Source organism: Oryzias melastigma, unplaced genomic scaffold, assembly GCF_002922805.2.
Source record: "Oryzias melastigma strain HK-1 unplaced genomic scaffold, ASM292280v2 sc00296, whole genome shotgun sequence".
NCBI classification, from domain to species: Eukaryota; Metazoa; Chordata; class Actinopteri; order Beloniformes; family Adrianichthyidae; genus Oryzias; species Oryzias melastigma.
The window spans coordinates 138,450-153,740 of NW_023416911.1; the positions used below are offsets into that span (position 1 = coordinate 138,450).

Consider the following 15,291-nt stretch of genomic DNA (forward strand, 5'->3'; position numbering starts at 1 on the left):
GCCCCCTCGTGGCTACATTGGCCCCCCTGTGATCAAGAATGGTTATTCTAACAAATAGAATGACTGAATCACAGCTGTTCATTTCTCCATAGAAGTCTACGGGATTTTGACTTCTTGGAACCAGCAAGTACTTCCTGTTTGGAACACCATGGGGGAGGAGTCACTCAGTCCAGTTTTAATCTATAGTCAGTGCCATAGCTCCTCCCATCTGTAAATGAAGAAACCTATTCACTCAATAATGACAAATCATGAGAGATTTTAGTGTTTTTTTTGTTTTACACAAACAATAGTAACTAAAAGGATCAAACTTTGAATTCACATGTTTTTAAATCATTCTGTAAAAGTACATTTTTGGTGTAAGATAAGACATTTGTTCCATCCCAGCTTCACAAACGTTACAGTTGCACTCATGATGGTTGTTGAGGCGTTATTTTGACCGCTCTGGCCAAAGGAACCAGGAGGAACTGTTTTGCTTTTATGGCTTCCTGGTTCTATTTGTTAGTGTAAAGTTTTAACCCTTCAACACCGGCGCTCCTGTGTTTGCGTTCCAACGAGAAGCTTTTCTCCTTCACAATCTACTGGAATGATCGTGTTAACGGTTGAAAAGTTATAGTAAGTGAAAGATTTTATGTTTAATCGTCTCCAATGACGCTTCACTCACCAGTTCAAAATGTTCTTTTTCTTCAAAACTGGTCTGACATCGGCCTATCGATAAACATCATGTTTTTTTATGTGGTCATTCTGACTTCTCTCCTCCTTTGCAGCTGAGTGTCAGAGGATACAATGACAAGCAGCACGTCCTCCTGCAGAAGATCATTGAAAAGCTGGTCTCCTTCCAGATCAGTCAGACACGCTTTGACATCATCAAGGATGAAGTAAGTCCTCATCGTACTTTTAGGGGTATTGATTTAGTTTACTTATTTGTTCAAATCTTTCCTTTAGTACTCAAGACACTTGAACAACTTCCGAGCTGAGCGGCCAATCACACACGCCGCCTTTAACGTGCGTCTGCTGATGACTGAGCTGGCCTGGACCAAAGAAGAACTGATAGAAGCTCTGGATGGTGAGGCTTTTTCTTTTCTCACACTTTCAATCACTTCATTATCGACTTGTTTTTATAGTGAAACTTCTTTCTGTTTGGCTTAATAATGAAGTTGCTCATTTGTTCGTTGTAAATTCAAACTTTTGTGAAAAATGTTTTTGTTTTTGAGAATAAATTCAAACTGTACTGAATTAGGTTTTATTGATCTTGATAAGTTTGTGGGTCAAAGTTGATTCTGATTTTTGACTGGGATCTCTGCTCAAATGTGTGTAGAACAAAGAATAGAATGCAAAAACAAGGAGTCAAAAAGGGGAAGAACAGAAGAATCGGTCCACAGAGAAAAAATATGGCGCTCGAAAATTAATATCCGGAAGCCCCTCCCCCACCGGAGCCAGCCACTAACAAACATCATCAGCGTCCAAAATTATCGGCTGGAAGTTCTCGACTGTTTTAAGCTTTCGACCTTTTTTTCCTTTTACATATTGTAACTACTGACATAATCAGCTGATTCCCAGAGAAAAAACTGCATTTCTCCGTTTTATTCTCTGGAGGTAAACTGGTATAGTTTTATAAATTTGAACACTTGGGCCCGACCCGAATACTCCCCTTCTCCCTCTCCCTTTTGTCTGTGGTCAGACTCTCTTGTTTTTTCCTGTCTGGTCTCCTGTTGTTCAGCTGCTCTAATCTGGTACACAAAGTGTGTTGATGTATTTGTTCTCTTTGACTTCAGATCATTTCTTCATCTCAGATGGACACATTTAAGTCGATAAATAACCTTTCTGCGCATCCAGGCTTGCTACTATTTTTCTTTTTGTGACAAACACGATGAGAACAAATGAAGTGACAGAAGCAGCAGAAGCAGGCTTTCTGTCTGTGACGGCTCTCGTCTTTGATCTGTGTTATAGATGTGACTCTCCCACGCCTGCAGGCCTTCAGAGCTCTGCTGTTGTCACGGTTACACATTGAAGCTCTCATCCACGGCAACATCACTAAGGAGGTTTGTTCAGACTGTTTGCTTTTACTAATAGAAATGATATTCTTGCATGCCTGAACTCTTTACACGTCAGTGTACCACACGCCTACTCTTCTAGAATGTACTCTATTGTTTTGAGTGCTAACTATTTGTTTTCTGTAGGAGCAGAGTCAAAGCTGAACACATTCATGTGGATGAAGTTCTTTACAGCTGAATTTGGAAAAGTGATATAAATCAGTCACTTTCTTTATATAGCACTTCTCATCAATTTTCCTGTTGAACAAAAAAAAAGACATATAAACATTAGTTAAAACTTAAGTTGTAAGACACAGTAGATAAAGGAAGCAATACTAAAACAGATGTAAAAACCAAAAAATAATGGAAACGCTGTGGCTAAAATTTGAGTAAAAAGATAAAAAGTGATTCATTTGCTGCATATAGAAAATATGGCACTGAGTATTCTGTTCTATCTATGTTTTATGTGCTTTAACATAAAATAATACAAGAAACAAAGTAAATGTTCTTTTCATGTGTAGGCACATTTAAGGTCAGAATAACAGGACATTTCATATAATTATTTGTTGTATAATACAGACCATAATACAAAAATACTGAGACATAAATGACTTACAAAGAATCAGCTCTAGCTGTTTCTTTTGGATCAGGCATGTCCAAAGTGTTTAAATTCCCCCCGTCCTGCAGGCTCATGTCATAAACTCAAAGTAATATGGACTCTCAATACTTTCTAAGAACAGTTCCCGGATGGCGATCGGCTAAATTAGGTTATAAGCTGTTGTAACCTTGTGGGAACAACCTGCAGCTACTTGATGTTCAGAGCCTTAAAGGTAAAATAAGATGAACAGATGTTTGTTTTAGTAATCTAAATGAAAATATTTGTTTGTTATTGTCCTGTTCACATTTAAAGTTAATTTAATAATGAAAAATATGTAACATTTTATACAAACCCAGACTTATTGTTAACGAAAGGTTTTTCTTCCAACAGACTTTTTCCTTATTTTATTTCTCACCTTCAAATCATAAATCTACAGTAATTTGGGTTTTTTTTAAGTATCTAAATGTCTTTCTGTTCTGTGTGAACAAATGAAAAGTATCCCATTGCAAACAAAATGTTTTCACTTAAAAGTTAATTTATATTTAACCAACACTTTCACTATTAAAAGTTACACCATCAATTTTCTGGGTAATTTTTAGAAAATACTGGTAGATCAAAATATGATAAATTAGAGAATTTTATTTTATTTTCAACTGTGGAATACTTAACATGCTAGAAAATTACTGAAAAATTAGAAATTGAGAACAAAAGAAATTCCAGAAAAATAAAAAATGATACTCGAGACTTGGCCTTTGGTCCTCCCAGTCTTGAGACATGCTCTAGTGTTGATGTTCTAACAAGGGTCCAATGGTCGGCTGAATGGTCGACCCTCAAGTATTGTCACATCACCAAAAAAAGTTGGATGCCCCTGTTTAGACCATGCCTCCTATATTTTTTAGGGAATTTTACCTTCAGGTTACTTCTTTTTGAACTATTCTGCAGCAGATTGACTGAGCTGTGCCTCGCAGTGTGTGAAGTGACCCCTCATCTCCTCCACTCAGGAGGCCCTGATAGATTCATGTCTTCTGATGATCATCTGAACTTTAGTGGGATTTGGAAGTATTCCAAATGAAACAGCTGGACTACAGCCAAATGGCTAAATATATATTTCTAAATTTAAAAAAAGAAAAAACTCAGTTGATGCACAATTTAAAATTCTTTAAATGGATTGACTTTATTGAATAAAGCAGCGGTGGATCTGAAGCCTGCACAAACAACAGGATGGAGAGCCCAGTTTTTGTCTGAAATGAAAGTTTTGGAGCTAAATGTTTTCTGTGTGCTCTCTCTAGTCTGCTCTGAGCATGATTCACCTGGTGGAGGACACGCTGACTGAGCATGCTCATACTAAGCCCCTCCCTCCCAACCAGCTGATCTTCTTTAGGGAGGTTCAAATGCCAGACAGTGAGTCTTGAACTGAGCCTCACACACATGCACAAACACACACACACGTGCACACACTGTAGCTTCGTTCTGTCAATCATCTGGCATGTTTGTCTGTTTTGGTGTTGTCCTCTCTCTGTGCTCCTGCTTTCATCATCATTGCTTGTTCTGACATTGACAGTGAAACTCACTACACTGACAGCAGGAACACCCCCAGCTCCACTGCTCAGACCGCTGACTGTACAAGAGAACTGGACTGAGGGTGACGTCACCCATAGAAAATGGTTTACTTCTGGTTCCAGTGAAATCTATTCAGTCACCTTTTTTTGTGATACGGATGCCAACACGTTGGAGCCAGACATCGTCAGTAAGCAGTGATTGGTCCGAGACACTCTGAGTTTCTATGGTAATCACTCTCACCAATCAGTAATCACTAATCTTGTTGGAAGGCCTCGCCTCTACCAACTGAAAGTGGGATATACCAAATCTGCTAATCAAACATTTGGAAGGTTTGATGAGAGACCACAAACGTCTGATTGGTCAGTTTAAAATCTGAACTACAGAAAATGATAAAAACAATTAGGATTATCAAAAAGCTGTAAGAAAAAGGTATCAGAGCTAGAATCCTTTCTAACCAATAGAATGACTCCGTATCGGTTGTTTGTTTCTCTGTAGAAGTCTGTGGGATTTTGGTTTCTTGGCGCCAGCAGGTATTTCCTGTTTGGAACACCAGGGGGAGGAGTCACTCAGTCCAATTCTAATATACAGTCAATGGATAATACAAAATCAATGATAATTCTTGTAGATTCTGAGAATCTGCTGGAATTATTGTGTTAACGGTTGAAAAGTTACAGTATGTTAAAGATTTTGTGTTTAAGCGTCACCGACGACGCCCCAGGTGTTAAAGACCAACAGACTCAGTCAGTTTAATTTTTTCTACTGATCTGTATTTACATTTTCTTAAGATCTATTACTGCATCTTTAGGTCGCTGTTTGGTTAAAAGAAGTTCAGAAACATGTTTTCATTATACCACGGTTTGACTGATACTCTGCACCGTGACGATGGAAACGTGAAAAAAGAAGTTTCAGTCACCAAACTCAAGCAGTAAGTGGTGAACTCTCCCTCTGAAATGATGCTTTGGATCCCTTAACTTGACGTTTAGCACTTGTACCGGCAGGGCGGGTTGGTGCAGGCTTAGTAGCCGTTACCATGACAACACGTCACATCTGAGAGACCTTTGAGGTGTCCATTATCAAAATGAATGGACTTCATGAAGACAAACGTCCTCTGCTTTGTGTCATCCATTCATTTCTGATAACAGAATGCCATATTGGTGCCCCACCTGTGTTAGCTGTCACAGTGTATAGACCACCAAACCCTCCTTCCTGTTTTATTGAAGAATTTTCTGAATTTTTATCATCTCTTCATATTAGGTACAACAGGATTTTAATTACTGGTGATTTTAATTTGCATGTTTATAAAAATGAGGATGTCTATGCTTGTGAGTTTTTAAATCTTCTTAGCAGCATGGATTTTAAACGTCACACACGCCACTCACAACAGAGGACGGACCCTCGATCTCGTCATCACCTACGGTCTGTCTGCCGGGGTGTCCTCTGCTGTTGATTTACCAATATTAGACCATTATTGTGTGTTTTTTAATGTCACCAGTGAAATCCAGCAGGAAGCCTCAGTGAGAACTGTGAGGAAACGGTATATAACTCCTGAAGTGGCTGCAAATTTTATTTATACTTTTAAGCAAACTCCTGCTCAGACTGTATCTGCATCCTGTGATTTTATGGTTGATGATTTTAATAACAGACTTCAGTCCTCCTTAGATGCAGTGGCCCCAGTAAAGACAAAAACATTAAGAACCACTTCTAAAACACCATGGAAGACTGATGACATAAGGTGTCTGAAACAGAAGAGCAGAGAGGAGATACAGGAAGATAAAACTATTAATTCATAAAGAAGTTTTTAAAGAACAACTCAAAATTAAAGCCGCAAGCGGCGTTGGATGACCCGCAGTCGCTACCCGCCCTCGTCGCCCACTCCCTCGCTGCCCTCTCCCTCGCTGCCCTCTCCCTCGCTGCCCTCTCCCTCGCTGCCCTCTCCCTTGCAGCCCGCCCGCTCATACGCACCAACGCCGCGCTCGCTGCCTGCCCCTACGCACCATCGCCACCCTTGACGCTGACCTTTGACCCGAACTCACCTGCTAAGCAGCCACTCTGCACCACTAACCCCCCCTTCCCTTACTGTATAGCTGGACTGTGATGTAAGTGAGAAATTGCTTAAAAAGGCACTTTTTTCAAAATGGCGCCTTTTCTGTTAGTGTTATCTCCATAGCAACCATTTTATGTTTTGTTCGCCTGAGGTCACCGAACAGGTTGACGTTAGTTTCACAAGAATCGGCCAAAGTACATTTTTGGATCTCCTTACAAACGGAGGTTATTTGCTTACCACGCCCACATTCCCTATATTACCATATTTTAAGTTATAACACTTGTTATAGCTTTAACTTGGGATGCAAGTGAGAAATTGCTTCAAAAGGCACTTTTTTTCAAAATGGCGGCTTTTCTGTTGGTTTTATCTCCATAGCAACCATTTTATGTTTTGTTCGCCTGAGGTCACTGAACAGATTGACGTTAGTTTCGCAAGAATCGGCAAAAGTAAATTTTGGAATTCCTTAGCAACGGAGGTTGTTTGCTAACCACGCCCACATTCCTTATATGTCCATATTCTATGATATTATACCTGTTAAAGCTTAAGCCTGGGATCAACATATTAAAGTATCATAGCAATGCATTAAAACATGAGCGTGTATTAACACTACGCCACATTTGCGAGCTCGCCACATGCACGCCGTTCAAAATCTATAGCTTGTAATACCATATATTTTATCCCAAAAGCTTCCCAATGATGCCAAAAGCGTTTGGAAACGTTTGATAAATATCCCTAAAAGTTATATTTGTTTGAAGCTGGTGCTAACAGTGGCTTTTTTGGACAAATCAAGATGGCGGCCCTTCCCAAGGTCAAAGGTCAACGAAACTTTCGTGGTCGTTGAAGACTAACGCCAGTGGCATGTGGGTCAAATTTCGTAAAAATCGGACTAACAAAAGCTACTTTCTAACTTTGTAAAATTCCCAAAATGTCAGATTTCGAAACAAAATGGCTGCTAAGCGGTAGGTCGTGGAGCCATCCCATAATACTGTAAAATTTAGCCATGGATATATCCAATAAGGTTACGTTGGTTTCGTTTGCGAATTGCAAACTTTTTTTTTATTTTGCTGAGTCAGCAGTTTTTTTCGCAACGGTTTTTTGCATACCAGGGCCGCATTTTACGCATTACGGTTTCGAAAGTTATGTCGTTTAGTTCAGCTTGAGCCTCCGCACGCGCGAATACCCTGTTTGTGCAAATCGGCCAAAATATGTGCGAACTAGCTAAAACCGTGGCGGTTGCGACCTTGCCACGAGCACGCCATTCAAATTCTACAACTTCTAATTCCAACATTTTTCTCACAGTACATTCCCATTTATGGTCAGTGATATGACATAACAATTGATAAAACCCCCTAGGAGGTATTTCTTTTTGTAGCTTTGAGTAAAAGTGCTTTTTTTCAACTTTTCAAGATGGCGGCATCTTCCCAAGGTAAAGGTCAATGAAACTTCTAGGGTCGTTATAGACTCCCGCTACGGACATGATTCCCGAATTTCGTGAAAATTGGACAAACAACAGTTTCGTTTTCCTATATTGTTGAAAAACGTGAAAATTGCCATTTTTCTGATTTCAGCGCAAGATGGCTGCCAAGCCGTAGGTCGTGTGGCCATCCCATAATAATTTCAAATGTTCTAGGGCTTATCCCTGACACGTGTCATGGACTTTCGTTTGCGTATTTCGAAATACTTTTTTTTGGCCCCATAAACGATTTTTGGCCCATTCATTCATTCAAGGTTTTTTTTTTTTATTGTATATGTTTTTGTTTTTAATGTAAAGCGCCTTCGAGCTGTGCCAAGTATGAGAAGCGCTTTTTTATAAATAAAATTTGATTTGATTTGATTTATGCAATTCTATTGTTTCATTTTTAACCCAATCTCCTGTTTTTTGGGGCTCTTAGTTTTCTTTTAACAGTAGTAAATAAGCTTTTGTTGTTGTCTGTTTCAGGTAGCTGGTTTGTTTACCAGCGCAGGAATGAGGTCCATAAGGATTGCAGCATTGAAATCTACTACCAGACAGACATGCAGACCACCCACAGCAACATGCTGCTGGAGCTCTTCTGCCAGATCATCCGTGAGCCGTGTTACAACACCCTCAGAACCAAAGAGCAGCTGGGTGAGACCACGCCACCTGGACTCCAAACCGCTGAAGTTTCATGAAAAGTGGATTGTTTTGACAGATATTCAGCTGATAATACTCCTCCATCTTTCTCCTCTCAACCCTCCAAGGTTACAGTGTGTCCAGTGGGGCTCGGCGGGCTGACGGCGTGCAGGGCCTTCGCTTTAGCATCCAGTCAAAGCGGCCCCCCCACTACCTGGAGAGCCGCGTGGAGGCGTTCCTCCTCTCCATGGAGACGGCTCTGGAGGAGATGAATGAGGAGGTCTTCCAGAAGCACATCCAGGCTCTGGCTGTCCGCCGTCTGGACAAGCCCAAGAAGCTGTCTGCTGAGTGTGCCAAGTACTGGGCTGAGGTCACCTCCAGGCAGTATCACTTTGACAGAGGTGAGGGCTCTGGACAGAGATTATTTTTGTCAATCTCAGCTTTGTGTTTCTGCATGAATCTTTGGTTTTTCATGTTGGAAATGAGCTCAGAGTCTGCAGGAAGGCATGTGTGAGTGTGGAGGAGTCGGCTGTGGGTGAGGACTGTGACCCTGGTTCCTGTGTTCTGTTGCAGACAACATTGAAGTGAAGCATCTGAAGACTCTGAGGAAAGACCACGTCATGGATTTCTTCAGAGTAAGTGGAGCCGTCTGCTCAATCTGAGGTTCATTTCAACCTGATCCACTTTTAGGAGATACATGTTCTGTTTACATATAGATAGCTTTTTTTAAACTGTAATTGTTTGTGTTGATGGTGTTGTCATGTCAGGAAGGTAAATGCAGCTGTGATTATTTGAGAGCAGATCAGGTTGGAATCTTTTCATCACTGAGATGTCCTCAGAACAGTTAAACTGCCTTCATTCTGTGTCAGTCACTGTCAGACATAGTGAACTTGGCTGTCATCTCCCGTTCACAGCTGTGAAGGCGTTCAGAACGAGGGGTAAAATCCTCGGATCAGGGCAATGCAGAGCGAGGGTCTTTTTCTAGAGTCAGATCCAAAGCTGTCACATTGTACTATTCTTTCTGAAGCCATTTTGATCTCTTCTAAGAAAAAGCTGACCGACTCAGACAGACAGAACTGTCTTGGGGAGAAACTCAGCCGTCCTGGTCATGAATTCTGTCACATTTAACAGCCCGATGTCTGATGTGGCTGTGATTAAAGCAACTTTAATTCATGTGTCTCACAGGAGCAGCTGACAGCCAGGAGTCCCAAACGACGCAAACTTTCAGTGCACATCTTGTCCAGAGAGATGGACTCGTGTAAGTGGAAACGGTGCTGCAGGGTTGTGTTGTCTGAGCCCGTTAAAGGTCGTAGAGAGGAGGGGCTGTATCTTTAGAGGAGTACGGTGTGTCCGAATTCCTTCACTGCTCTCTACTTACTACGTTCACCATTTTGCAGATCAACAATTCCAAAATGCAGGGCCCTAGATATTTCTCATAAGTTTAAGTGAAAAACCAGTGTGTGTCGGTGCTCACTGGACTGGCAAATATGGACCACAATGCATTAGGTTTGAGCATCCAAATTTTTACTATCAGAACACGGCAGATTCAGAAATAGTCTTTGTAAAATGTTCAAATTTATTAGGTTTGTACTTCAGGAAATGCATGACATCATGTATGTTATTTAGCGCCGGTGACGCTTAAACACAAACTCTTTAACGTTCTGTAACTTCAGACCTCAAACCTCGAACAGCGTGAGCCGTTTTTCTCCTTCAGAATCTACTGGAATGGCATTTATCATGTTAACGGCTGAAAAGTTGCAGTAAATTAAAGAACATAAACACTGGAGCTCCGGTGTTAAAGGTTAAAAAATCAGTAGTGAGCATGGTGTCTCAATTGCTTTTAAAACCCAGGGTACTAGACTATCTAGTGCCCTGGGTTTTAAGAGCAGTTGAAACACCATGCTCACTACTTTCTTCTAAACCGCAGATATGACATCAACGAGTACACGAAGGGAAAATCGAATCAATACAAGCATTTTACAACGTCTACAGTATTTATGAATCCACTGTGTTCCAAAGATGAAAACATTGATGGTTTGTTAAACAATTATATTTGAAAGTAGTGAAGGAATTCAGACACAGCCCTAGCCCTGCAAACAGGAGGATCCAGAAAAATAGTGTCTTCAAATTCGGATGTCACTCCTACTTGATGATGTCATCAATAGTCGTTGGTCAGCTATGTTAGCGTGGTGCTGCTAGCACTCGGAAATGCATTGGTTTTGTAACTTTAAAAATTATATGCTAAAATGAAAAGTCATCACTTACATTGAAATGTAAACTTCTGCGCTTCAGAGCGCACCCACATGAAGAAAAGCGCTTCTCCTTCACAGCTCAGCGCGACACGGAACTCCCTCCCTTCAAAAAACGATTTCGCAGACCCCTATCACTTCAAATGCCCTGACAATAGAAGGGCAAGGGAGAAGCTGGTGGGAAGAATTTGGATTCAGCTTAACTTCTTACTGCACGTGAATGCTGCTCACATGGGTGACACATGACACACAAGTGCCTGCAGGATGTCCTGCTTCTAGTGTCCCATTTCCTCATTTCTAAAGCTGCATTCACACCAAACGCGTTTCGCCCAGCGGAGGTGGCCAGTTTCAATGTTAAGTCAAAGGTACAGATGTGACATGAGGCGATCTGAAGTCCTGTGGCGTGATATGAGCGACAGGCCTGCTGCAAAGGTCTAGCAGTAGCTCAATTTGAGCGCCGCAAATCAGCAAAATTTTAATATCTGAAGTTTGACAGGTCACTGTGTCACATTAGCCAATCAGGAACTCAGCTTTGGACACGTGATGTTTTCAGTGGCTTTCGCTCCCGCGGCGGAGCTCACTCACTCCATATGCCAGCAGACAGAGAGCCGCTGCGGGGTGCAGAGGCTGCCGGGTCAGGCATCATCCAGACATTAAAGAAAGTGAAAAAGGTCTCCTAATTCTATTTTTCCCCTTGTGTTAATACTAGACATAGAGCCTTCAAGCTCAGTCACAGAGACACAGAAACACCGTTTAAGCGGCTGTCATACAGACACAGCCCCCCTGTACCAGGAAAATCTTTAAATAATAATCATAAACCCAAACATGGAGACATGATTACTGATGTTTTTGTAGAACTCTTCACAATAAATAAGCCTGATTTCTCAACATGTGTCTTCATACATTCTGAGGGAGATATCCACAGACACCGTTCCTTATAGCATCCCACATGCAGCTGTAGCGTCAGGCTCAGGATCACACTTTTTGACACGCAAGGACCAGCGAATTTGGTGTGTGACAAAAGAGGGGCGGGGCTCACGAATTTGTCGCACAAATCGCGTTCAGTGTGAATGCAGTCAGGCTGCAAGCAAGGGGCACACTTATCACATGAGAAGCTCTAGCGCAGGGGTATTCAAGTCCAGGCCTCGAGGGCCGGTGTCCTACATGTTTTCCAACCAACCTTCCATTGAAGCTCCTTATTGGCTAAACATACCTGATCCTGGAAATTAGCAGCCAATAAGGAGCTTCAATGGAAGGTTGGTTGGAAAACATGTAGGACACCGGCCCTCGAGGCCTGGACTTGAATACCCCTGCTCTAGCGGGATCCCTGTGCAGATTTCTGAGGGGTGAAAATATGAGACGGTCAGTAGGACGAGCCTGTATCTATATATAGATGTTTGCCACAACCTGTTACCTGCAGCATGCCCATAGAAAAAACTGCATGAACATTTTTGCCTCACTGACCCATCTACAACCTTGATATTTCCTGCGTACCCCCTACATATGGGGTAAGGACTACCTCTAAGTTAGGGGTTAGGGCATTAGGGGAGTTTTAACAGAGGTTGATATTTTAGACAAATGGTATATTTTGTAACACAAGCACAAAATCTGACACAAATCCATACACTCAATTGTTCCAAAAATACTCAATGTCTCTTTGCCCCCAGATCTCATATTTTCTTGTGGCAAAGAAAATTTCTGAAAAAGAGGATCCTAAAATGCATACATGCCAAATTTGATGCTTGCACCGCAGAATGTACGATTGTTTTAATAAATGTTTGCTTTTCCAGGTCCAGCAGTGGGGGAGAGTTTGCAGCAGACTGTCGTCAGCCTGGCGGATGCTCCGTCACTGCCACAGGTAAACATGGCTCGATCCCTGGAGTGGAGAAGCAGATACTCACCTGACATCCAGATGATGAAGCTCTTCTTCTCTACCTTCTTTTCAGGAGCTTAAATCAGCCTGTCTCTTGTTTTTAGTCACTATGATCACAGGATAAAGTTTTGAGTATGTAAAGTTTGTGTTCTTGTATCTTCTATCACAAATCTTCTCAATTATGCAGAGAGTCTCATCTGAGAGGACTGGCCTCGTGGTCGTACCCAGAGCATCTGTCCAGACTGGTTCTGAACCACAGATGGACATTTGCTGTCTGGACCCTGACCCGGGCAACATGAGGGGTCCTCTGACCTCTGTGTGCTTTTGTCTTTGCAGCCTGTGGTGATTCAGGACATGGCAGAGTTCAAGAGGAGAATGCCTCTGTTCCCTCTGGTCCAGTCTAACGGGGACGTGGTTGCTGAGCTGTGAGTGTGGGATGCTGCCACGCCAGGAAGAAGCGCGTCTGTCTGACGCCGATTCAGTGCATTTGGATGCAAAGCAGACAGAAATGCTGCCTCTTTACGTGATACCATTTTACCAGAATCGTCTGCTGTAGAGCAGATCCTTGAAGAGTGAAAATGTGTTGGCTTTTTTTTCCATTTTACTTTCCAATCTGAGAGCAGGCTGCTCCTGCTGCACTCTCTCTGGAAGTCACAGGAAATGAACTCAAACTGGAACACCTCATGTTCACAGGTTTACCACCTATCTTGTTTTAATATACGTGTGTCTACAAAGTAGTACACTATTTGAATCATTTATATTTTTGAATAAAAGTCTGCCTCTAATCTATATCTACTCAGTTTAAATGGAAATAAAGCTTCAACTTTAAAAGTTGTCTTCTGCTCTCCTTTCTCATATCTCTTTCCCCTCATTAGATTTTATCAAAGCTTTAAAACTCTTGTTCATAATCCTTTATGGCCCTTCTACCTTAGGACAACCTTCAACCACATTTATACTGCTGAAATATTATTTAGCAGTCATTTAATCTGGACCTCACTAAAACGTTTGGAAAAATACGTTTATTCACAGAACTGAAAAGTTTAGATACAGAGGCAACATGTTGAGAGCATGACCTCTAGAGGAGGAGCACAGGAACTGTAGAGGAAAGCAGAGTTTAGCAGGAAAACACCTGCAAATCAGGTGTGCTTCATGACAGCTGCTTCCACATTTCTATATACAAATGAATACATCAGCAGGCAAAAGAAAAGGTGTCCAGGAGGAGCCAGAGAGAGCACTGACAGAAGAACTGACGTTTCCTGATTCAGTCATGAAGGCAGGTGAACGCCTGACACCTTTCCTTCACGTCACTGTGGCCTGCCTCCAGCTCAGACTGGCCGCTGTTGCATGAGTGCTTGCTAAGCTTGAATCAGGGGGGAGCCTTAGTGTTGGCAAAAACAAATGAGAGGGGGGCCAAGCCTGCAAATAAACATCATAAAACAGGATTTATATAAAACTCTGAATTCAGGATCTGCAGCATTCTTTAAAATACACTATGGTTACAATAATGTGAGAGCAGGACGGATGTGCTCAGACACACAGCAGTCTATGGTGTTTGTGTGAATGCAAACATGATCCACTGTCATCCTCCATCACTGAGGGGGGCAGCTTTGGCGCCCAGCGACTGCCTTGAAAACCAGCCAAGAGGAGGTGGTGGGGGGTGGGGAGTGATGCTCCGCCTCCTCGACATGCTCCTCAGGCCTCCTCCTGCTCGGGGAAGTTGAGGATCTTGCGGTGGGCTTGCCTCAGGTACTGCTGCTGTTTGAAGTACACCTTAAACGCCCCTTTGATGGCCACAAAGGCGATGCCACCCTGCAGGGAAACACGTCCGTCCACACATCAAAGCCCTCCTCACGCGAGCTGCAGGAAATCTTTCATTTCAAGCCGACTCTCCGACAGACAGATGACCCCCCCCGCCCTGACAGGAACACAAACACAGCCGGTCCTGCTGCTTCCTGTTGGGCTGCAGCAGGAAAAGCTGCAGAGCTTTAACAATGCAGCATTGTGCTTCTAGTTTCTGTTGACCAGCTGGAAACATGGAGCCGTGTGGTGAAGGTTCCACATGGAACTCATTAGTAAAAACTCTAGAAATCTGCCTCAAAATGTATGGAATCTGAAGTTAATTTTCAGAAAAAAATGTCTGTTCTTTTCTGGATAAAAACCAGTTCCAACTGGAAATCTGATCAAGTTTGTTTCATTTTAACATCCGGTTCAGATTTTTCTGTAGATGACACACCTGTTCAACACAAGCTCTACACAACCCAGAGACAAATCACAACGCAACCTCAGAAAACTCTCTGGGGTTTGGATCTGAGGAGAAGCAGAACATCTATGAGAGGAGAAGGAGCACAGAATCAGAGGTGGAGGTTTTCAGGTATGGAGAGAAATAAGTATCACACTGATTTATGTGCAACTCTGATTTGTCTGTGCGTGTTCTTGATTTGTAACTCATATGGTGCTTTATATGCATAAGTACAAAATTAAAGAATAAAAAAAAAACACAACAGCTTGAAACTAATTGCGCATGCATATGTTTAAAAATTATTAGAGCTGCCAGGCGATTAAAAATTTTAATCGCGATTAATCGCAAATTAACATGTGGCCTTTTTTTAGGAAAAAAATGTGTGCTTCGTGGAATTTAGCAGTTCTACATTAATTATGAAAACAAGAATGGCAAAATGTATAATTTTCATCAGAACTACTTTATTGTGTAACATTGTATTGAGATAAACTTTCTTAACAATAAAAGGCTGTAACATCAAATGCCTAACAAAAGCCCAAGTCCAAGTGAAGGACATTTAAAATTCAAAACCTTAATCAACGTTCAGTAAAATAAAATAAAAAAAAA

At 41.8% G+C, this 15,291-nt stretch overlaps 2 protein-coding genes across 3 annotated transcripts in view; one reads left to right on the top strand and one right to left on the bottom strand.

The window, feature by feature from the left end:
• The window catches only part of LOC112141524 (insulin-degrading enzyme), a 43,990-nt gene extending 30,710 nt beyond the window's left edge, over positions 1 to 13,280 (top strand). For both annotated transcript variants that reach the window (XM_024264684.2, XM_024264683.2), the window contains exons 16-25: positions 765 to 875; positions 943 to 1,063; positions 1,948 to 2,039; positions 3,918 to 4,029; positions 8,172 to 8,339; positions 8,453 to 8,725; positions 8,898 to 8,959; positions 9,510 to 9,582; positions 12,364 to 12,431; positions 12,783 to 13,280. In XM_024264684.2, the coding sequence (XP_024120452.1) occupies positions 765 to 875; positions 943 to 1,063; positions 1,948 to 2,039; positions 3,918 to 4,029; positions 8,172 to 8,339; positions 8,453 to 8,725; positions 8,898 to 8,959; positions 9,510 to 9,582; positions 12,364 to 12,431; positions 12,783 to 12,875 (1,173 nt within the window). In that variant the 3' untranslated portion in view covers positions 12,876 to 13,280. The remainder of the gene's footprint in view (positions 1 to 764; positions 876 to 942; positions 1,064 to 1,947; positions 2,040 to 3,917; positions 4,030 to 8,171; positions 8,340 to 8,452; positions 8,726 to 8,897; positions 8,960 to 9,509; positions 9,583 to 12,363; positions 12,432 to 12,782) is intronic.
• A 166-nt stretch (positions 13,281 to 13,446) lies between these two features.
• Positions 13,447 to 15,291, bottom strand: part of LOC112141527 (E3 ubiquitin-protein ligase MARCHF5) — a gene marked incomplete at its 5' end in the record, with an annotated part of 11,916 nt that continues 10,071 nt past the window's right edge. The window contains 1 exon segment of the mRNA XM_024264691.1: positions 13,447 to 14,255. Within this exon segment, the coding sequence (XP_024120459.1) occupies positions 14,139 to 14,255 (117 nt within the window).